This window comes from Mandrillus leucophaeus, unplaced genomic scaffold (genome assembly GCF_000951045.1).
Source record: "Mandrillus leucophaeus isolate KB7577 unplaced genomic scaffold, Mleu.le_1.0 Scaffold12, whole genome shotgun sequence".
NCBI classification, from domain to species: Eukaryota; Metazoa; Chordata; class Mammalia; order Primates; family Cercopithecidae; genus Mandrillus; species Mandrillus leucophaeus.
This window is the reverse complement of record NW_012100320.1, coordinates 866,340-890,508: the sequence shown is the minus strand read 5'-3', so window position 1 is coordinate 890,508 and position 24,169 is coordinate 866,340. Positions and strand designations below refer to the sequence as shown.

Here is a 24,169-nt window from a genome sequence, read left to right as displayed (position 1 = left end):
AGACGGGGTTTCACTGTGTGAGCCGGGATGGGATGGTCTCGATCTCCTGACCTCGTGATCCGCCCGCCTCGGCCTCCAAAGTGCTGGGATTACAGGCGTGAGCCACCGTGCCCGGGCCAATTTTTGTAACTTTAGTAGAGACGGGGTTTTGCCATGTTGGCCATGCTGGTCTCATTCGAACTCCTGACCTCAAGTGATCCACCTGCCTCAGCCTCCCAGAGTGCTGGGATTACAGGCATGAGCCACCATGCCTGGCCGAGCAGTTAACTTACATGGAACAAGCCCTAGGCGCCTGGTACTGTACCGTGTACTTGAAGTGGTTACAGATTCGACTCCCACAATGATAAACTATGAGCTAGGTGCTAATCTCATCTCCATTTTAAAGATGGAGCAGCTCAGATTTAGGAACTTGACAGGTTAGGCAGCCTAATAAAGGTGGAGTCCTGATTTGAAGCCAGATCTGGCTCCCAAGTGAAAGAGGCCAGGTTTAGGAAAGGCTTCCATGACTAGAGTGATGCAGAGAGGGTTTTTCCTAGCTGAGGATTGGCAGAGGGGAGGCTAGGGGTGCTGAAACTGTAGGAGGGTTGAGACCAGTGCATTTATTTGCCATGAGCAAGGGGACAGCTTTTTGGAAGGAGACCTAAACCAGGCTCCGGGACCCTGCTTGGATTCTTTGCCTTACAGCCTTTGTCTTTCTGTAGAGAAGAGACTCCTGATTAAGGGGCATGGACATACAGCTACAGAGATATTTAATACTTTTGAATGAAAATATATCTGCATCCAAATGAGTTTTCATTTATTTCCATTCTGTTTGCTTTTGGTGAGAACATCCTTTTTTCTCCCTGCAGACAGTTGAAGCCAGTATTGTTTGTAATCTATTTTTATTTGCTTAGAGTCTTCAAGAGCTAGGGGAATGACTGATGACATTTTTAGTTTCCAAGTCTGAGAAAATGGAGACGTCTTGGAATTGAGAACTCACAGGAGTTGGGAAGCATAAGGTCATAAAGACTCGCTAAAGCACTAGTTTCAGTCAAATCACATTGCTGGTGGAAAACAGCAGATCTGGCACATTAACCCATCACTGGTTCTTGTGTGGCTATGCCACTGCTAGAGACTTAGCTAATATGTCAGGAAGAAAAATCCCCAAACCAGTAAAGCCACTGCCAAAGTCCTACATGGATGTGCAGATATACACCAACAACATTGAAAATGACATTTGGAAAGGGCCTCTCCTGCTTGGTTATAACTTTAACAGACCAAAATAACGCTGCCTTTAGTGTTTCTGAGAATCAACACATGAAACCCAGTTTCCCCTGGACTCTGGGATACCGTTTTGAGAACCTATTTGTGGCGGAAGGCAGGTCAGTGGCATGATCAAAAGTCCACAAATGAAGAATATACAAATGACAGGACCACCAAATTTAGAAAATGTCCTACAATGTGCATTTTATTCCATGTCATTATACAATGTTTACATATAGTTATAACTCTCAAGAAAATGTCCTTTACCAATTGGATGTAGTGTCTAAATCTTTCACTTTAACATGAAGAACTGAAAACAGTGGAAATCCACATTGTTATCCTACAGATTGTCATGAGCTGCACGTGTGCCAATCAGAAAGGAATGGAAGTCTCGGAGAGCAGCGTGGCTTACAGACCCTTGGCTTTAGTGAATTCAGGCATGCGGGATCCATAGTCTCATCTTGTAGTAAAACTCAAGACAAAATAAATTAGTGTTGGACAGAGTTCTACATTGTACAATGTTGAACAAAGGACCACAGGGGGACCTTTTGTTTAAAGTAGCACCAATCCACACCTGATTGTGTTTCCAACATTCATCTTCCTGTTGACTCTATCATTGGCACTTTGAATGGAACTTCTTCTGCTTTAGTGAGGATTCCTACACTGACTAAGCATACCGTGTTGCTAAACTCTCTACAAAGTGTGGCAACATCAACCCGGGAAATGGCACATTTAAACCAGGATCGCCCTGACATGGGCTTGCCTTTTTGTGTGTGTTTTCTCCACCCCCTGACCTAGCTGGTATTTCGTGGATGTTTCTGTGACAGTGGTAAAAGTAAATAAAAATGCATTTAAGGGGTAAGCAGGTGTTTAAAAACAAAACAAAACAACAACAAAATGAAAGAATGTGGTCGCAGCTAAGGAGGTTTTCACATGTTGTTTAACTCCAGTAAAGTCTGATCCAGCATCTGATGCATACTAAGGTTTTCTTCTTTGGCATGAGCCACTTTCTCTGTGGTGGGATTAGAAAATTAAGTCATGAATAGCTGTGCTTTGGACACAATGGTGGTTTGTACATTTAGGCAGGCAAACATCAATCACAAACACAGGATGAGATGATTAGAACTAGGCATGCTTGTAAGACATTACTCATTTCTAGACAAGAACCTAAGATGGGGGGAGGGCGTCTTTGACCCAAAGGAGCCATGGCATGGATTCTCATAGAGCAGTCAGGTGCACCTCCACCAACAATGCACTGAGGATAAAATGCACATGGGGTTTGCTGAAGGTTCACTGACTGTGTGCCGTGGGAACAGGGAGAGGTAAAAAACCAAATACAGCTGCAGCACTGTTATACAGACTGGAGAAGTTACAAACGGCAGGCATTTCGGAGGTACAGGCAGTTAAAAGTCTAGGAGTTGTGCGGTAACACAAACTCACAAAAACAAAGATGACATAAATAGGTTTTCTGAGAACTTTTAAAATGATTTATTTCTGTTGCTCATAAAAAATTATCAACATGTTTCATGCACACTTCATTAGGACATTCTCTTAATATTTTTATAGTGTTCTATGTATTAGCATGACATTCTCCCCAGACTCCAACAGCACCATTAGACTGAGTAAAGCATACCTTTCAGACAACCAGGAGCTTCTGGCATGAGTTCCTGTTTTCAAAAGCTATTTTGCCCAAGCATAGGAACATTTAATCATATTTCAAACACTATACCACATGTTTAGAAGTTAGGAATATGAATACCTAATAGGAATATATATACACACATATATATGTATACTTAAAGTAGGACTCATGGCTGTCGGGAAATAGAAAACATTTTTTTGTGGGGGAGCTCCTCATTATTTATCAGTTCAAACAAAAGGACCTGCTATTTCAAAGAGCAGTGCTGAATTGACATAAGTATTTTACCATAAAAGCTGTTTTGTGATTAAAGAGAACGTAATTATTCCAGCCATACAGAGAAAAATGCAGGCAAGGCCAGCCTTTCAGCCAATTCCTTGTATTTGCATTTCTGCAGAAAGCAACTGTTTTCAACTCTATTAGTTGAAGGTAGGACAGTCTTAGATTTTCTGCACGTGGGCTCCACTCCTAGAATTCAGCCCAAGTTTTTTCACTCTTAAGTTTAATCCTCATTCAGAGCCAGCTTTAGTTCATTAGTGAGGCGGCGGTTTTGCTCAAGTTGCTGGTAGAGTTGATCTGTACAGGTCAGCAAGCAGGTTAGCAGAAAAGAGGCAGAAGGAAGAGAGGTTAGCAGACTGGGTGAGAGGCAGTTAATAGAGAACAGAGACCTCAAGCAGGACAGCAACTGGTCACTTGCTGAGCAGTTTACTCTTACCCCATAGTCACCTGTCCTGTATTCAGGAAGGGTAGATCCTAAAAAGCTTGGTAGACTTAGGAAGGGTCAGAATTTCTCTCTTGGTGGGGAAAGGAGGGGAGGAGGAGCAACATGATAAGAGGAGGAGGAAGAGTGCACGTTCCTCTTATACCTCACTAAACCACTTTGTGAGCTGAGCCATACATGAGCTCACTTTGTGAGCTGAGCCATACACTTTGTGAGCTGGCAACAGATTTGGGAATGGAGGCCTGGCTGGAGGTGAGCCCAGTGCGACATCCACCCCTTGCTAGGGCTATGTTAAACTTAGGTGAAACCTCGACCTGCCCGGGGCTGCCCACCTCTTCCAGAACCCCTTTCCTCTCCACTCACAGGGCAGGCTTTCCCCTCAGGTAGTACCAACTGGGGGGTTACTGCTTTTGCTGCACTGAAGTTTTCTGAAATTTGGAATTAAGTCCCTGTCCTTCCCCCAGTCACCACGATACAGGGTACACATTCTGACTCTCATCTAGCTTTGATAGTGTTATCCATTCAAACAGCAAAAGAACAAGCACTTGTCACCACTCAACACTGATTTAGAATTTATCTGCTTACTTCTTTTTTTTTTTTTTTTTGAGACAGAGTCTCGCTCTGTCACCCGGACTGCATGCGGTGGTGCAACCTCGGCTCCCAGGTTCACGCCATTCTCCTGCCTCAGCCTCCCTAGTAGCTGGGACTGCAGGTGCTCACCATCTCGCCCGGCTAATTATTTTTGTATTTTTTAGTAGAGACGGGGTTTCACCGTGTTAGCCAGGATGATCTCGATCTCCTGACCTTGTGATCCACCTGCCTCAGCCTCCCAAAGTGCTGGGATTACAGGTGTGAGCCACCACCCCGCCCAGCCCTATCTGCTTACTTCTTGAAGAGGATGGCATTCATGTGTGGTGCTAATGGATGTGTATAAAATGAACAGAACTTGCAACACCTACATGAAGACCAGCGTGATATACATTTTACACACTGACACGTGATCTGCTTCTGGGGGAAAACAACTGCAGGAGTGTCTGTATCTGACGATCCAGGGGACACCCACGCTATGACAAACAAGAGCCTGCTATGCACTGGCAACAGCCGGAGGATGCAGGGTGGCTTTGAATGCTGGTGACAACATGGACCTAGAAATACTTCATGATCTTGAAAAGCTAACAGTCCTACCCCTGGGGAAAATGTGCCTGCAGCCCCCAGGTCTGTTGGGAGATTGAGCAGTTCTCACATTAACATTCTCTCATAAATGGTAGGACATGGGAGGATGCTATGCTTGTTATGTTTTCTCGCTTGGAATATCTGCTGCTCTGTCCTCCTCACTCATCCACATTTTCTGAATACGCAAAACCCCAGTCAAATGTCAGCTACCTCCTCCAGGGAGCTCCCAGTCAGAACAGTTCTCTCTTCCTTGTTGGCTCCAAATGCACATGCCTATGAGTTCAGACTCACTTCACTCCTCTATCTCCCCACCAGATGGCCAGCTCATCGAGGGCAAAGAGCCTTTCCAGCCCATCTCTTTACACACCCCCACTGCTTCCCACGGTGTTTTGCAAGTGACATATGCTTGGGGGTTGCAAGACATAAATCCCATGACTACATTCACACTACGGACACAGGGAACTGTCACCATGGGTAGGGAGCATGTCTCAGTTTGCTGATCCCAAATGTTTGGCCAGGCTAGAATGGAAGAACTTTGGCGAAAATCTGGAGAATCTAGAGGGTCAATGTGAACTCAGCAGGAAGGACAGCGGTCCCTCCGACAGCCTCCTCTGGACCTGCTCTGCTTCAGCTGTTGTGGAGCTGGTGTGCATGGGTGGCCGAAAGGCAGGCACAAGACATGCTCATATCCTTGGAAGTGTTTTCCTTCCCGTTCTATGGAGACTCCCAGCTGTCTGAAGCTTCAAGTGCCCAAACTCAGTGATGCTTTTGGTTTGGCCTCCACTGGAGCAGCTGTAGCTATGACCTGGCCCTTTGAACCAGAAGCCTGGGCTCCAACAATTTCTTGATAAACTTGACTTGCTGTTTGCCTCTTGCACGTGCACACCTTGGGCTACTCCTGACCTGCCCTCCCAGTCCATCAGTGCCCCACTTCCCCTTGTAGAGTGTACTGACAGAAAGTGTGAAAGTCTCTGGAAGGATTTCCAAAAAACAGATGTGCCTCCAGAATTACATGGACATCTGCTCAGCAGAACTTTCAGACTTGGCATTTTGTCTACGTCAGGAAGCAGAATTTACTCAGAGAAGGGTACTCTTCTCTTATTCTGAATTTAAAAAGGAACAAGGAAGGAATCATAGAAGCAGGCCCAAGGAGCCTTATGAAAAACATGAAATCATAGAAGTCTTTATACACTCAAGGGAGAGACACTGCCAGATTCTAAAAGTCCACCATACTACGACCACAATACTTTAATTCTCAGCTTTCTTTTAAAAACATATTTCCTCTATGCTTTGAAGTCTCTGTAGAGTGAGAATGACACTATCTTCTGAGTTTGTCCAAATTTATTTCAGTATAGTGGTGCATCAGCGCTCTCGGGCTACAAAAACTATATACAAAACACGCAGATCATCCATGTTAAAAAAGAAAACCAGGAGAAATATATAGCTAGATTGTTGAGGAAGGAGAAATGTTGGAGATTATGACACTTATTATGTCCATATAAGTTAAAGTTCGAATTTTTACAATGTATTTTTTTTAAAAAAAATCAGTTAATTGCTGTTTGTGAAATAAAACAGAAGCCCAAATGAAATACAATTGTCTTCTGAACAATTTCCACCAACTATCTTTTTGGGAAGAAAAAAAAGAAACTTTCATTGCTGTATTTTAAAAATGTCCACAAATGAAAACACAGCCATTGAACACAAAGATTATGAACAATCCCTCCAAAAGAGTATGTGCTAAAAATCACAAATCACGACTGACCAGAGTAATCATATTTAGAAAACCTAAGGTGTCATTTTCATGACCAAAATAAAAGTGGCTGAGTCATGAATATACTTCAAAAAAGCTTGAACTTTTCTTTGTGCTATAAAAGGATGATCGACAATAACCAAAACTTACATTGTTTGAATCCAAATTCTTTCTCACCCTTCTCAATGTATAACTTCCTAGTAATATGGGACAGCTACGGAACCATTCATCATGAGCCTTTGATTAGTTAACGAGGTCCTTGGTCCCAAGCAGGGCCACCGAAACATCAACATAGAGGGGTCACTACATCCTGAGCTAAACCTCCAGCAAAGGAACACACTGATCAAGCCAGACCTTTCAACTCTCAACAAGCAATGTCCCCTGTGTGTCCCAGACTCCAAAGCAGAGCCATCACAATTCCCCCAAAACCCCCACAGATGTCCAGACCTCATTCTAACCTTTGAAAAACAGAGGGATGCAGGCCTGGGTATTTTGTTAAAGTTCAACAAGGAACCACTGCTTTAGAAACTCCTGATACAATTCTGTATAGTGTTCAGAATTTAAAAAGAAAAAGACAGCAGCAGCCAAACACTAACCCTCATATGTGTGAAGCAGCTTTGTAGTTTTATTCGATGTTGAAACTAAAATGTCAATAAATAAGAAGTAAAAAGAATAGCAAACAGAAATAGCTTACACAGTGTTTATTTGACACTGAAACGAAGAGCTTCTGTACAATAGAAAGCACAGTGTGTGCCTGGCTCTAAGGCAGGATGCTAAGAGAGAGAACCAGGGTCAGCTGGAGAACAGACAAATGCAGAGCTCAGAGAGGTGGGACATCCAGCTCGACGAGGGAGTCTTGGGAGAAGTGAAGCAAAGAAACTTATCTGCGTGAAGATAAAAAGGTGGGAGGAAAAAAAAAGTGGCGTGATGAGAAAAAAAAAAAAAGAGAAAGAAAAAAGAAAACTAAACCAATAGATGACAGCACCTGAAACACAGACAAGAAGCAGTCATGCAAAACCCACTGCCAGCCACACCCTTGGGAGGTCGTCCCACCTGAGGCCGTCACAGGCCGCCTTTCAGCAAGGGTCCATTTTAAGAAAACCCATGAACAGAATTTAAAAACAAATTTTAAGCTACACTCATCTTTCAGAATATTTAATCATACTTGATGCAAAAAGTTTTTCCCAAAGAAATCACCACATTTTAGTACTGGAAAAGACCTTAGAGACAGATGATCAGCTCCACCCCCTCATTTACAAATGAGGGGTGAGAAGATAGACTGTTCTCTGGTTTCCATGGCAACAGTCATGTCTCTAGGGGCTTTTTTGTTGAGTGTGGGGATTCTATAACCTCTAAGACCACAGGCACATGCCATACTCTTCAAGTTACCATTTTTCCTGCATGGGTAAATGAATGACAGGTGGGCTTGGAAAATGACATTTCCAGCTTCAGTGGAATTTAGGGTGATATTAGAATGAAGAACTCTGAAACATTCCAGGTTAGAATTTAAAGTAGTAGGATAAGTTTAATATTGAAGTTTGGTTAGTAATACGTAAATACGTAAATTAGTTGTATCTGTTGAAGGTTCTTCTCATGATAACAAGACTACCTACTCCAACTCTTACTGCCTAACAGTAAAATGTGGGCCATTAACTCCCAAGCTCACATTGTACAATCTGTGTTGAATTTCCCATTTCTTTGACACAGGTTGTGGTAAGTATTTATCGTGGGTATTTTAATTCTTTTCATGAAAACAGAAAATTAAAGGCTTAGTTACTCAGCAGAGGGTTCTTTTCACTCTAGAATTCTTTGGGTTTTTTTTTTTTTTTTTTTTTTTGAGACGGAGTCTGGCTCTGTCGCCCAGGCTGGAGTGCAGTGGTGTGATCTCGGCTCAGTGCAAGCTCCATCTCCCGGGTTCACGCCATTCTCCTGCCTCAGCCTCCCGAGTAGCTGGGACTACAGGTGCCCGCCACCACACCCAGCTAATTTTTTTTGTATTTTTAGTAGAGACGGGGTTTCACCGTGTTAGCCGGGATGGTCTCAATCTCCTGACCTCGAGATCCGCCCGCCTTGGCCTTCCAAAGTGCTGGGATTACAGGCGTGAGCCACTGTGCCTGGCCTACTCTAGAATTCTTAAAAGTAAAAGAGATGATCTTTTATAGTACCACTGTTAGGGCTGTATTGGATCATGCCAATTTCCTTGTCCTCAGATTCTTAATAACCTGACACTTTAAGGGTTCCTTCAATTTCTATTTATTTTATGAAAATGATTATGTTGTACTTAGTTGAATCTCAGGAAACAAAGTTTTGATATTTCTTGAGACGTTCCTGTACAACAAACGGCACGGCCATCTAGTTTTACTTGAGTTTAGCTTAATTTCCCAAAAGGATAGTGCTCAAGGTCACTCATTCTAGTTCACTGCTCTAGTTTAGCACTTACAAAATAAAAGGATTCTGAAAAGAAAATGGTTTGTATAGACACTTAATCTAGCTGGCCTTCATATTAGTAGAAAGTGAAAAAACAATAACTATTCTAGGTTATGACAAAAAGGGTGAACACAAGAGTGCAAAGATGGAGATCTGGGAGCAAGGAAGGGATGGTGGTGAGTTTATTACATTAGCATGAGGGCAGGGTGTAAGCAGGCAGAGTGGATGCACGTTTACATGGAAGTCATATCGTTGAGAGCGTGGTCCAGCTCCTCGCTGATGGCTTTGTACTTCAGTTTCTGAGCGTACAGCTCGTCTATGACCAGGAAGTGGAAGGCAGAGGTGCAAGAACATGGAGAGTGATCAAGAGATGGAAGGTGAGTGAGGGTGGTGCATGCACCATCCCAACACAGCAGCAAGAAAAGGACAATGCATGAAGGGGTTGGTGCCGCAGCAGGTGGCCAATGCAGGAGGCGTGCGTTTTGTTTTAAATAAATTGAAACAAAAACAAAGAGAACAAAACCCATTAGAAAATAAAATGAGAAAGACTCAATACGAAAATCATAACAAATATGGTAGCTATATCAGTAAACCATGTTAAATCCTAAACGAAACCACAGAAGGCTGTCTCCTGGTGAGGGGAGACAGGGGCTAATGGAACATCTTTCTTTTGCAGAGCTATATTTTAATTACACTGGAGTAGTCAGCCATCTGCAGCTACAAACAATGGGAAAAAAAAATCCAACGGCAGTGTTTTGGAAGAACAATTTGTGACTACAGCCTGTAGTCCTTATCTGGCTTCACCTTCAAACCACCGACTTCCTGACCACACTAGACCACTGGGATAGCGATTTCTTAGTGTCATTTAAGCTACTCCTGTGGTCTTCCCACTCAAGCTGCCTATTACTGGTCCAGGAGGCCTGAAAAGCAATGAGTGCCACACTTTATATGGCAGTGGTTGGCAAGTCTGCAATTTAGTTTTGTAATGCTGCAGGTTTCATACTTTGCTGCACTTTGGCAGATCATTTTGCAACCATTTGTCATTCTCTCTTCTCCACTATTTTGATTATCTGTACCAAACACTAGTTCCTTCTCTAATCCCTTCTGTGATGTATATATTTGTCTTTTTTCTTTCTTGTTCACAGCTAATCCTTCACAAACCTCAAAGCTCAACATTTAGGCTATCGGTGAGATAGAGTGGTTATTACTAAAATAAAACCTAAGTGCCTTAGGGGAGAAATGCTTAGGTATAATTTTTCCCTCCTCCTTCAGGATATAAAGTAGTTTGATAAGATAATACATGACTTAAAAAAATCCCCAAATCCTTACTTTGAATTCATACTTGGAAGAAGATGGGTTCTTCTAAAAACAAGTCCACAATCACCACATCATTCCCAATTTAATTAGGAAGTAACACTAAAGATATAAAATATACTGAGTCATTCTCACCTATAAGCACCTCTCTCACAATGAAAAATAAACCTGCCACACTTCTAATGAGCATGAAGTCAAGCTGGATGGCATCTGCCACTATGGCTGGTAGCTAACTAGTCACCTGGTGAGCAGAAGACTCAGGTTCATGAGTTTAAGAGCCACAGAGGAAAACCCCAGAGGACAGACAGGAAGAATGTGCAGGTGCAAAGGAGCGTATCAAGGTGGATGCCTTTGAATTGGAAAATTGTTTTGCCACATCACTATTTAACCAGAAGGATTAAACTAAAAACACTACTTAAGATCTTACCTTCTAAGTCATCAATGCTTTTCTCCAATTTAGTTACTGACCTCTCCGCAAACTCAGCCCGAGTCTCAGCCTGTAATGATTTATTTGAGTTAAAGTTAGGAAGTTTGGTGTTTCCCGCAGCTATAAACACAGGGAAACTAGAGGATGTAAATGAAGCACATCACCCATAAAGTGGATCTGAAACTACTTGTCAGTTTCAGTCACCTCTGTGAGAAATGGCAGCTAGCACTGTACACACGCCAAGGCAACCTTAGAATATTCCTGACTTGGATCACTAGAACTTTAAAATGAAAAGGCCCTGACCAGTTCCATGAAAACAAACTCATTTAAAATCCAGTTGGCTTCATCCACAACTCTCATATTACCTCCTTCAGCTTGTCGGAAAGGACCTTGATCTCTTCCTCATATTTGTCTTCCTTCTGCGAGTACTGTAATTAGAAAGAGCATTCCAGATGTCAGGCTGCAGCTCAATCTACTCATGGCTTCTCATGCAAAGAACTCGCCAGCCCAGCCAACAGATGTTAAAGATCTCTTAGGAGGTAATGGAACCTCCGATATCGAATGGCACACTGCAATACATTCTCTGCTTTCTTGCCTATTGTTTTACATGGGATAACAACAAGATAACTTATCCACTTGGCACTTGGTTTAAATTAAATTGATGACTCATATCCCTAAGATAAAATAAATTCTCTAGCTAATAAAAAGAATTTGTTACCTAGTAACTCTCCAAAAATCACCTCACAATATTGCCATTTACTAAAATGTCTACTGTATGTGTTGCTTTCACTGGCAGGGCCTCTTTGGAGCAGCTCTTAAAAGACGCCTTTCCCCCACACCATGCTCCTGGCCTACCTTCTCAGCCTGAGCCTCCAGTGACTTCAAGTTGTTCGTCACAGTTTTCAATTCTTCTTCAAGCTCGGCACATTTGCTAACGTTTTCGATCAGAGGCAGAAAGGGTGGGAGACAAGCCAAAGGAAGGAGGAGAGAAAAAGGAGAGGGATGGGAAAAAATGAAAACCGAGTCCTAGAGACGAAGGGCTGCCTGAAAGTAGCCAAATCATCGGGTATTAAAATGTTTAGTTTTGCCAGGAACACTGCCCCCCAACCTCGCAACAGCAGAAGGCAGGGTGACAAAATCCAACAACTTTGAAGTGCAATAATTTGGCTCCTTTTTTGGCTGCCCAAAGAGCATTTATGAAGGGAAAACAAAGGAGCATAAAGGACCAAGGGAAAGCACTTAAAGCAAGATATAAATAGCAGAGGGTGAAGTGAAGGTGCAGTCGTTATACCAAACGAACCAGTAGGCATTGGAAGCTGAAAGACGTCTGGGTTGCAGTTAAACCTAAAAACCACACATGAGCCATCAGTACCTTATCCTCTGCAGCCATTAATGCTTTCAAGGTCTGATCCATTATTCTTAATTGTTCTTCCAGCTGTCGGACTTGGCTGTTAGTGGACACAGGAAATGCACAAGGCCATTCACAAAATCAGTGTGCAGGTAAGGCATGCAGTGATACACGCATTCATACATAGACACCCCACACGAGTCCTCCATGTTCCATACTCGTGGCTCATCCACATCAAATGAGCACAAAAGGAGCCCGGAGCTGAAACAGGTAATGTGCAGCTGCCAGAAGGTCATGCTGTTTAGTCACTGCTCTGCAGCACCCCATTCGTGGCCTCCTGGCGCCGGGCCTGCTTACCCTTCTGAGAGCTCAGCCCGCTCCTCTGCACGTTCCAGGTCACTCTCAATGATGACCAGCTTACGGGCCACCTGCAGCAGGAAAACACAACACACACACCATGGATCTTGCAAGTTTTGTGTAGGAGGGCAGGGGGGTAGCGATCAGATCCCATCAGGCACTAAGGGTTTTGTCTACAAACAATATGATCCTCTTTCTGGTAGACCGGAGAGCAGCAACTCTCCATGAGGAGTGCGAGCAGAGAGGAGATCAGAGGCTTCTGCTCAGACTCAGAATGGTCAGCTGTGCTTGGGCAGTCTCAATTGGAAGTCTGATCTGGAACTGGCAGCCAGGCCAAAATGTGGAAGGAGGGAGAAAATACAAATTCACAATCTCAAAAACGGCAGTAGGATGAGACATATACTGAAAAGGTGGGGGCTGCCAGGAAAACAAAATAAACCTAAGAACTCCTTCAATTCGATGGCTGATCTGTACATCTACCTCCTTATTGCAGAGGAAGAATACGAGAGACACGAACGTGAGACAAGTTGGTGAGATAATTGACAAAATCAAATTTGTATTTAGTGGAAGAACCAGAGAGAGGAAGGGAGCCTCTGAAGCAGATCAAAACTTGTGAGCACAGTGTAATCTGAAGGTAATAATGATAATGAAAAGGAGGGGCAATGCTGTTTCAGGATAGCCACAACGTGATCCAATAAGGAAAAAACAGAAATCTTAATAATCATATTGCCTCTTATCGCAGGAGGCTGTTTTCATGGGAACATGACCAGCAGCAAATTCTACTGAAAATCTGCATTGATAATAGTTTTCTACCACCCTTGAGGAGAGAGGCCTCCATGAATCCACTGAGAAACTGTCTGTGGTCTCTGGGTTGCCCAATCTGGATGTGCCAGGTGACTCTGAGAAGAAGTGACTTGCACCATGACAGCATGAGAGCCTCCTTTCACAAGACACAGGGCCCAACTCCCCCTTCTAGCCAAAGATCTTCTGTCCAGGTCTTTGTGGTTTGGGGAGAGGAGTTTTCGTCCTTCTTCCCAGTGCCACTGATCGGCTTCCTGATAAAGCCTAGGATCCCCTAGCAGGATTAAAATGAGAACTGTTTTCTGGAGACAAAGGAACTTTGCTTCTCGAAACCACCCATTTCTGCCAACCAAGCAGATGGCCTCACTGAGGAATCAAGACTGTGCATTGCTCCCTGGCCTCCTGAAGGCCACTGTTGGAAGTCCACAAGGCTGTGGGCCCCAGGACCTGACCTCTTCATATTTGCGGTCGGCATCTTCAGCAATGTGCTTGGCCTCTTTCAGTTGGATCTCCTGAATTTCCATTTTTTCTTCATCCTTTTGGGCTCGACTCTCAATGACTTTCATGCCTCTGGAAAGAAAGACAAGCAGGAAAACACAAGATTTAGAGCTGACTTTCCCAAATGCACACTGCACTGCTGTGGCCTGTGAGGCTTAGTGTAAGTGGTAGACCAAAATAGAGCACAGAGCTACTTTTATTTTCCAAACCAGGAAACAACAATTTCCAGAGCTAAAGCTGGAAAAAAGAGACACATTTCTCTCTGTTCATTCACTGTGAATGAACTCTCTCACCTTGAGTACCGATCAAACTATCAGGCATCTAACATTAATGATAAAAGGTACCATGTCAGGATCCTGTCTGAATCTTGGCAGCATGAAACTGGAAAAGCCAATATGCTTTACTATTAAAAGGATAATGAGATTTCTTGCCTTTCCTGTGGGAAGCCTCAGCTTGCACATGAATCAAAGCTAGAACAAAATCAAACTTATCTTTATATACCTCTTTCTACAAAGAATCTTCTTACCCTGCCAACCATAAGCAAAAATATTAGACTTAATATTAGATTTAATAAACTAGTAGGCCCACAAAAAATGCTGATATTTGACCATTTCAGACAAGTAATAATGGCAATTTCCTATGGTTCAACTGAATGCTTCAAATTAAGTTTTACCTGTAATGGAACCCTTTCATGACAGCAATGCTGGGAGACAGGCCTGACACTGTCCTCCATACTGAGTGTATTAGGGTCCTATGGCATGGTGTTATGTTTCAGAAAAATACTAACTGACCTATGATATTTTACAGATATATGGAATAACAAGTCATGTAAAATGGAATTCATTTATCAAAATTTAAGTAGGCAGTATAAGTGAACCACTATTTTTTTATTTTTATTTTTTGAGACAGAGTCTCACTCTGTCACCCAGGTTGGAGTGCAGTGGCGTGATCTGGGCTTGCTGCAACCTCCACCTCCTGGATTCAAGCGATTCTTCTGCCTCAGCCTCCCGAGTAGCTGGAATTACAGGTGTGCACCACCACACTTGGCTAAGTTTTGTATTTTTTAGTAGATTTAGGGGTTATGCCATGTTGGCCAGGCTGGTCTCGAACTCCTGGCCTCAAGTGATCTGCCCACCTCGGCCTCCTAAAGTGCTCGGATTACAGGTGTGAGCCACCGCATCTGGCCCACTATCTTTTGATGAAGCACTGGAATACAGTTGAGGAGATCTGGGTCGCAGTCTTGGCTTAGCCACAAATACGCTGTGAGCCTTGGTGCAAGTCACATTTGTCTCTGAGCCCTAGTTTTCTCATTTGTAAAACTAAGGGACTAAATGACCTCCAAGTCCCCTTTACTTCGAAGTCTAACATTACCAGACTGGCTCTAAGGTGCACTAACAAGTATATTTCAGAAAGAAGTCAGCCACAAAACTGCTCTTATGTGTACACTGTAAGAGATGATTAGGCATCTTAAAGAAGTCCAAAATGCTTGGTTAGCAAAGAAACACTAAGCAGCAGTGGATAATGGCCTAAAAAGTTTAGCTAAAAATCTTCTCGAATCCTAAAGTCTGAAATCACTCTTTATACCGGGTACCTGGTGGCAGGATCACTTCAAAGAGTGAGAAATGGACAAGATGACTGACTGCCTTCACTTGCCCAGGTCACAGCACAGATAGATACACATTCAGTGTTCTGAGCCCTTCATGCTATGCCATCCCTCAAGCAGCAGAACGCTCTCTCACTTCATGGAGTCTCTCTTGAAGTACTTCCATGCAATACGGCAAATCCTTAATTCCAACAGTTGAGCATAAGGGAAAATGCCTTCTAGACCACTCAAGGCTGTGCTGGTCTATACAAACCATGCTTTCCTTTACTACCACAGAGCTGAATCTTAGAGTAATAATTCAGCTAGAGCCAGATTACAGCAGAGGTGGGCTCAGAACACAAGAGCATCTGACTATTTGTGTGCACGTGTCTTGTGTGTATAGAGACCAAGTCCAAAATATTTTACTTTTGCAGACTGTATTTCTGCTTTGTGTTTTTTCTTCCACCTATTTGTTAAGCTATTTGACAACTGATAGTCCACAGTTCCTTTATTTAGGCCTAAGCCTCCTTGGTATATTATAAAATAAAGTTATACTTTAACAAATGCACAACTGCTCTGTGGTCAGTAGGAATGAAAGGGCCAACTCGTATCCGTGACATTTCTCCTTTACATATCTGTCTGCCTCATTAGAGGGTGAGCTCTGTGAAGGCAGGAACAAGATCATCTTCTTCTTTGTAACCTTAGGGCTTAGGACAGTGCTTTGGACATAGTAGGTGTTTCACTAATGCTAAATGAACAAAACCAACCGAGTTATACCTGGGATCAATAGAGGAAATGATCCCACCACCAGGGGACTGAAAAATTCTTAAACCTCAAAGATCACGGGAGCCCTCCGGTTTATTCCACCAGGAAAGGCAGCTGCAAAAGATGGCTGATGGGGCATTCTCACCTCTCACTCTCATCTGCTGCCTTCTCAGCTTCCTCCAGCTTCTGCAAAGCTGTTGCCAGACGCTCCTGGGCACGATCCAACTCTTCCTCAACGAGCTGGATGCGTCTGTTCAGAGAAGCTACATCGGCTTCAGCCTAGGTAGAGAGAGTGAAAAGCATTTCAGAGCTGGGGAGAAAGTGAGGGCGGTAGCTTCAGGAAATGGCTGGGACTGCAATGCTGATTTCAGACAGGAAGATTGTCTTGTGGTGAGCTACCTTTAAGTGCATTACAAGCCCTCATCAACTCCGGAGTTCTCGGACACATTTATACATTGATTCATACAGTAAACATCCATATTTGTGTATACACAAATCTATACACACAATTCTCATCAGACAGATCATTAGCACATGCTCTTCCACATGGTTCCTTTCTTCCACAGATTTTAACACCCTGGCTTTACTTGCCTGTTAAACAAGAGCGTCATCACAGCCACCTCACTCACTGGGGGCCTGAAGTGTGAACTGAGACAAGACTTACCCAGGCTCAGCCATGTAAGACAATAGCAGTACAGCCAGAAATCGGACTCAAGAGTTTCACGCAAGTCTTTTCTTCTAGCCACTTTATCAAAGGATCCTTACAAAGGAACTCAAATAGTTTAAAATTCAGGGGTTCTAAAATACACACCACATGAAGGCCCAACACGATCCAGTAACCCCTTTTAGAATAACTGGCCTCATTGGAACAGAGCCAAGACAAATTTCCCAAGTGTTTTTGATGTAAGCCTATGAAATTTCTTCGAAGTCAAGGTTAATACAAGAAAAGTATCAAACTACTAAAAAGAAAAATAATATAAGTACTGTTTTTACTTGGTATCTATGTCTGAAATAAAATGTTGGTTTCTTTGAGAAGTAATGATTTTTTCCCTGTCATAAGAAATTGTTGCTATGAGTCTCAGAACATTTGTAAGACTATGATGGTCCATTATACACACTTGCACTGGTGGCTGTTTAAATACTGTGCATGGAAGTGGGAGGCAGAATTTACTCATTAGGTACAATATCCTCATCCACTGTGAATGTATGTTCACTAAGGGATGGCAGGGTTTTCAGAACACTTAGGAGTTTTCTAGAAATTACAATACACACTTAGGGACCCATGGTAATAGGATAACAAATTTCTCTACATACAGCCCTGTCTTTGCCATTGACCTGTAAGCTGCTCGCATCCAGAAAACTCACAGTTCTCTGCACAGAGTACGGGCTCAGTAAGATAAGTAAAACCAACCTAATTTTAATAAAAGCAATGTTCTTAGCTTATGGATCCACAATACAGAGTTGGAAATGCAAATGTAGTTAGAGACTGTGGTCAGTCTTTAATCAAAGGAATCTGAGAACCTTCAGCTCTTTGCTCATCTAGATTTGTAAGATTTTAAATGCCAAGTTTTATCTGAGAAGACAGGTGAGTAGGGCATCTCCAACCACGGTGAAGGACTCTATAAAAACATGTGAATACACTTTTATCTTGACAAAAATGTAGTAATTGGTTGATGGAGGCAGGGAGCAGGGGAAATGTGAAATAAACCGGAGGAAGAGCATTCACAACTGTACTGCCTACGAAGTAAATCATTCTCAGTGCACAGCTGGTAAATGGGCCCAGCTAGGAATTACTGGCAGATGACTGTTGTTTCTGGTGTGTGTGTGTATTGAAGGGCAAGGGTAATAGGATAACAAATTTCTTAATTATAGAGAAGTGTCTTTGAAAAACCATTGGGCGTTTTTTTATTACTATTACTGGAAGGATGTATATATTAAGGATATACTTCTGGGTCAGTTAAGATTTCTTCACTTTTCTATATTTTCATTTTCCAGTAAAATTCTATTCCTTTTGAGGGTGGAGGGGAACTCAAAGCTGAAGCAAAAACAAAGGGCAAACAAAACAAAACAAAATTAAAAACCACACAAAAAAACCAAGCACACAATCCAAAAGCCCTACAACAACAAGAAGCCTCTGCAGAGGGTCTAGGTTATGTATTCAAAAGCACTGTGCACTTTCTTTTCTTTCCTCCTTTCTTACTATTTTCAATATGATGGCAAATATCCTTGTTACAGAGGCTACGGCCTATTAGAGCAATGCCAGCAAGATTTTCAAAACTTTTTTGTAGCTACCAAGTTCTAAGTTCTCTGCCCTGCTTTAGATCTGGGCCTAAACCTCAAGGACTTTGTACTCGCAGAAAGATGACTGTTTACGTTTTGGGGATAGAACCCTCTGGGTGACAGTCTCTATCCCCAGCTCCCCACACAGCTGAGTCACCAGAAAGGAAGGAGACAGCACCTCATGTTCATTCCAGCCTCGCACATGAGATCTCCCTACCCAACGGGCCCCCACCAATCCATCCGTGTCTTCCCTCCGATCAACCCCACCCCCATCCTTTCCCTTAGCTCTTGGCACTGCGCTTACAGAATGCTGTTGTCTAAATGCCACTCCTGTGTTTCCCCAGGGTCGTTCTGTAGAACCTCAGACTCCTGGAAATCAGAAAATATGTCCTACAGGAATACTAGCCAGCAGGGCTTCATAGAGGGTGCCCCAGCAACAACTGGGCATGGAGACCCATTTCTAGGTGCCAGTTTGTGATACAGAGAGAGGAATGGTAGGGCACACACAGCAGACCTGAGGGTGCCTGCCCCTTCCTGAGGAGGCCCTGTAAATCCAAAAAATAGGGTCTCAACTTTTTAGCTAGAAGGATCCCTAGGCATTGTTCACATCAGCAATCCCCACAAGTGACTGAGTGTCAGAATCAACCCAGAGATGAGCATTAAAAAAATCAAAATTTCAGGTGGGCGCTGTGGCTCACGCCTATAATCCCAGCACTTTGGGAGGCCGAGGCAGCTGGGTCATGAGGTCAAGAGTTTGAGACCAGCCTGACCAACATGGTGAAACTCTACTAAAAACACAAAAATTAGCCAGGCGTGGTGGAACGTGCCTGTAATCCCAGCTACTCAGGAGGCTGAGCAGGAGAATCACTTGAACCCGGGAGGCAGAGGTTGCAGTGAGCCGAGATCATGCCACAGCACTCTAGCCTAGGTGACAGAGCAAGACTCTGCCTCAAAAAAAAAAAAAAATTAAAAAAATTAAAAATAAATAAATAAATATTTAAAAAATCAAACTTCCAGGCCCTGTCCCTAGGGATTCTGATTCAGGAGGTCAAAGGGGGAGGGCAGGAATCTGTACTATAAATAAACAATCCCCTTTGCCACCACCCAAAGAAGCTGGCCATTCTTCTAGCTCTTGACTAAAAAGAGGCGGCAGGAGGGAACTCTGACCCTGGGCACTGAAGTATGCGGAGGCCATAGAGTCATCAGTGGGAGACAGGATTAAAATCCAAGTCACCAGGCTCCTGGCATGCCAGCTCTCCACTTGTCACTTCTCCTGGCTTCCCGGAACGTCATGGAAACCTTGGAACTGGCAGTTCTCACTCCTGTGGTCTTTATCTCTTCCGACATCAGATTGAGATGTTCTCCCGCCCCCATCCCAACTCCCCAAGAAAGGCCTCAGGGACAGACCCTAATTAGGACTAGGAGAACAGCTGCTGCAATGCAAATCATCCACTAAAGTGATGATCACAATCTTTTTGAAATTAGGCAGGATATAAAATTGAAAACTTCATAAAACAATGCTAATGGGTAATAGGAAGCTCACGTAAGGACACAGAACATGAGGACACGGCACATTTACTCCCTGGCCCAGAAGTCAATGCCTACTGCCCCAGAGGTTTCAGAGCAGGACAGGCAGAGGGGCTTCGAGGTTAAAGCCAGGACCTGGGAGTAGTACCTGAGGCACACCTAACTTTATGGGAAAACCCTGAACCCATGACAGGCTCTGCAGGCCCTATTATACTGGCCTAGTAGAATTTTTGTTTGATTTGTTAGAATTCAAGATATGTTTAATTTTATAATTTAATCAGGGCTACTTTTTTCTCTTTCTTATTTTTACTTTTTATTCTGATTTATTATGCTCTATGCTCCAAAAGCCCCACACCTCTCACCTTTACTAGCTTTTATTTCTGGTATTTTTTTCTCTAAGTTTTGAGGTTATTTCGATATTTTCTAAGGTTCTTTTCATCATGGCACCTGGGGATTCTTAAGGGCCTGCTGTTGCCTCTGCTGGTACAAGCCCATAGACACATGACCATCTGTTATTTAAAAGCACATATAAATAACAAGGCATTTGGGGAGGGTCAAGACCCTGGACACAAATTATTTCTAGGCATGTAAATCACTCTTAGTGTACTAAGTTAGCTTTCTTCTTCTTCTTCTTTTTTTTTTCTTTGAGATGGAGTCTAGCTGTGTCTCCCAGGCTGGAGTGCAGTGGCATGACCACGGCTCACTGCAATCTCCGCCTCCTGGGTTCAAGCGATTCCCCTGCCTCAGCCTCCCCAGTAGCTAGGATTACAGGCACGTGACACTATGCCCAGCTAATTGCTGTATTTTTAGTAGAGGTGGGATTTCACCATGTTGGCTAGGCTAGTCTCGAACTGCGGACCTCAGGTGATCTACCCGCCTCGGCCTCCCAAAGTGCCGCGATTACAGGCGCGAGCCACTACACCCAGTGGAGTTAGCTTTCTTCTAACAACAGCCCCACGTGCTGACTGCCAGTGAAGTCTTTCAATTTGGGATGATAGTTTCTTTTATTTCAAAAGTGCTATTGTGTTCTAACAATTAATGAACTACTCAAAAAAGAGACTGCTGTATTAGTCAAGGCTACCAATGTCTTCCTGCAGATCTGTTTTTAAATAACTTCCTGGTGCTCTGTACTTGAGGTGCCTTATAATGCATATGACCCTCCTCTAAGGTAACAGCCCAAGGGCATGCACCCCATTCCCCCACCCCAACATGGTACTATATAGAAATCAAGGGCATGCCCACCCCACCATAGTATAGTATCCCAAATCAGATTTGGAAAAAAAAAAAACAAAACCTTTTACGAGGCTTAGATTTTCATGAAATCCAGATGTTTCAGCCAATACAACCACAGAAAATTAAAAATGGCAGTGACTTTTACTTTTTGAAAAAGTATTCCAGGTAAGGCTATTAAGAAAAAATACTGGTGGGAGAATATTATATTCTAGAAATCAATCCTCTGCAATATGTTTCCAAAGTCCTGACTGAACCGGAGTGGAAACTGGGATGATCAAAGGTCAGGTCCTTTTTATTTTATGCAAACTGTAGTTATACGAAGAAGGTTTCACCCAACTTGCTGTGTAAGACCAAGTGACCACAGCCAAGCTAAACTTCTGCCCTTATATGGTAAGGAAAGGGGGGAAAAACACTGATGACATTAAGGGGCACTCCCATGGATAACAGATAAACACAACCTCCTGTGTGTGTGCCAAAGCCCATAATTTACGAGGCATATTTGTATAATGAGGGAGAACAGACATGAACAAGGCATTGTAGTGCCTCTGCCTTGCCTACATATGAAAGCAGAAATCGAGAGTGTACATTCCAGTTACAGCCACTCTGGGAGTGCCAATGCAAGCACAAAATGCACCCTCGGTTTCCTATCCCGGAAATATTTACCAAGTGTAAAGAGGGAAAATGCTGGGAATTTTTGTAAATTGGTTATTTCCCATGATTTAATCATGTTACTAATTAAGAACCTTCTGGCCACAACTCCCTGTCTCCTTGTTTGCTGGATACTACTCAGAAACGAAGATTCTTCTTGCCTTTTTTTTTTTTTTTAAATAATGAAAAAAGCAAACAAAACCCTAGTGGGTCACAAGATCTGGAGTCAATCATGTCAAGAAAAATAACCGCATTCCAACATTTTGAAGGATCCACACAACTTGGAAACACAGACTAGAGGGAAGTAAGGGATGGCTGCTTTTTCCAAGGTAAGGGCTGGTTTAATAGGGCCTATTAACTACAGTCTGAACGTCTGAGTATTTGAATTTAGGCCAACTCTCTGGTCAAATATTTTTTGCAGTGGCTCATGGTTTTGTCACTAAACCTTTATCTTTGCTGCCAAAAGAAACTGTTAATGCTAGGTTAACTCACAGCCCAAGCTACATCTAGATACCTAAGGTAGCTACACTTCAGTTCCAATTTCAGAAGTTAGGAACAACTTGCAGCCTGAAAATCTCTCTTCAATGGTCTGATCCAGTCCTCAAGTTGCTGTCTTAAAAGGGTCTGTGTTCAATCACCCAGGTAGACTGCTTGCAAAAATTACTTAAAATGAAACCACTTAAACCACTTTTGATATAAAGCCGTGAAAAGAATGAAAGTATTATCTTTAGCCGACTGGCACAGGAAGAGTACTGTTATAAAAACGATGCGCAAAAGATGCACATTAAAATAAAAGTAATAATGTGCCCTTCATAAAATTTATCTTCTGTGTCTAACATCAATCACTAGGCCAGGAGTCAATACAAGGCTCTTCCGCATAGGGTCACACATACTCTTTCTTAGCACGGTGAGAAGACCTCAGACTTCTACCACTAACACCACTTCAACCCATCAAACATGCCTACCAGCCTGTCCGCTTCCTCTTCATTCAAGCTCTCCGCCCCAAAAAATGTTGATTAAAAGCAGTAAATGAAGTGTTTTATGATGTCATAAAATGAGCAAGCCATCTTTAAGACCCCTTGCTGCGTGGGGAATTGAAGGTGAAGGAGCACTGTGTTGCCAGGGCTGTGCAGTTTTAATGACAGTGGGCACACAGCACTTACCCTGCTGCGCCAAGCACCACTGTACTGTCTGTACATAGTAACTCCTTTAACCGACAGGAAGATGCTGTTACTATCCACACTTTACACTGAGGGAACTGAAACACAGAGGTTAAGTAAATTGCCCACTGCTAGTAAGTAGTGGAGCCAGGATTCAAATTCTGACAGTCTGGGTCCAAAGTTCTTGTTCTTATCCATCATATTCCATATAGTTCAAATGGTTCAACGACAGCTGCTAGCCAGTTAGGGAGTCGGAATTAGTTTACCACCCAGCCAAGTTCAGGGATATCCACAGGACTTTTGCTGACTCGTCCTATAAAGCAAATACTGAGAATTATCTTTCGCCTATTGATTTCCTTTTTCCTGCTTGTATTTTATCTGAAACTTTCTCTAGTTGAGCTTTCCTCTGAAGAGGACCATTTCAGATCTTGAAGTTTCTGTGGCCAGCCATACAGCCATTTACAAACACTTAACCAGAACGATTTACTCAACTCAGAACAGCCCCGTATATTAAGCACAGCAAGACATCATACTATCACTTGTCATAACATTCCTAAGGTGTTTGTTTCAGTATCTTGATTAAAATACACAGACACACACACACAAAATCGACAAATATCAAATACTAGACTACCTCTGAAATCCTGTTCCTGTTTGCTGGATACACTTGCCTTAGAAGAAAGGAAGGAAGCCAGGTATTACATTTAACAAGGGGGAGGGGAAGCCCGCAAGAGAATACACCCAATAACTGTTGATATTTCGCCAACTTTTTCCAAGACTTGGTAACAAAGGATTATCTATCTGTATGAGAGAAGAGCGAAGGAGGACTGCTGAAGAAAGGGAAGGGTGAAGGGTATTGTACTATAGATTAGCTCTTCCAGCAGAACGCGGCGCTGTCAAGCTGTCAATGGCTCTCTACCACCTCAGAGACACAGGCCTCCGGGAAACCACAGTGTCGACGGGGACGGCGGAGTGCAGCATCCCCGGGCCCCAAGTCCACAGTGTCTCTCCCACTTGACCTGTCGGCACCCCCTTCTCAAAGGTACGCATGTCCAAGAGGAAGGACCTCCTCCCACTCCATTCTCAGAGTAAAGCAAGCCAGCAGCGCAAAGTGCACCTCCCGGGGACGCAGACACACGACCGAAAGCCACCACCCCAGAAACAGACCCTTCCTGGGAAAATGCTCCTTCCAGAACCTTCTCAACACCACCCCTGCTTCCCCTGGGAGCGTTTACTTTAGATCAGCGAGATGGAAAGGAAAGGCTGAGAATAGGCCG

At 43.2% G+C, this 24,169-nt stretch overlaps 1 protein-coding gene across 5 annotated transcripts in view; it reads right to left on the bottom strand.

The window, feature by feature from the left end:
- Positions 1–1,420: 1,420 nt before the first annotated feature.
- Positions 1,421–24,169, bottom strand: part of TPM1 (tropomyosin 1 (alpha)) — a 28,986-nt gene continuing 6,237 nt past the window's right edge. The window contains exons 2-9 of one of the 5 annotated variants that reach the window (XM_011967728.1): positions 16,190–16,323; positions 13,652–13,769; positions 12,399–12,469; positions 11,549–11,624; positions 11,059–11,121; positions 10,694–10,763; positions 9,142–9,268; positions 7,212–7,409 (exon numbers count right to left, since the gene is read on the bottom strand). In XM_011967728.1, the coding sequence (XP_011823118.1) occupies positions 9,186–9,268; positions 10,694–10,763; positions 11,059–11,121; positions 11,549–11,624; positions 12,399–12,469; positions 13,652–13,769; positions 16,190–16,323 (615 nt within the window). In that variant the 3' untranslated portion in view covers positions 7,212–7,409; positions 9,142–9,185. Of the gene's footprint in view, positions 2,255–4,356; positions 9,269–10,693; positions 10,764–11,058; positions 11,122–11,548; positions 11,625–12,065; positions 12,142–12,398; positions 12,470–13,651; positions 13,770–16,189; positions 16,324–24,169 lie in introns of those variants that run through there. The other 4 variants (XM_011967693.1, XM_011967701.1, XM_011967710.1 and 1 more) reach the window with 4 other exon arrangements.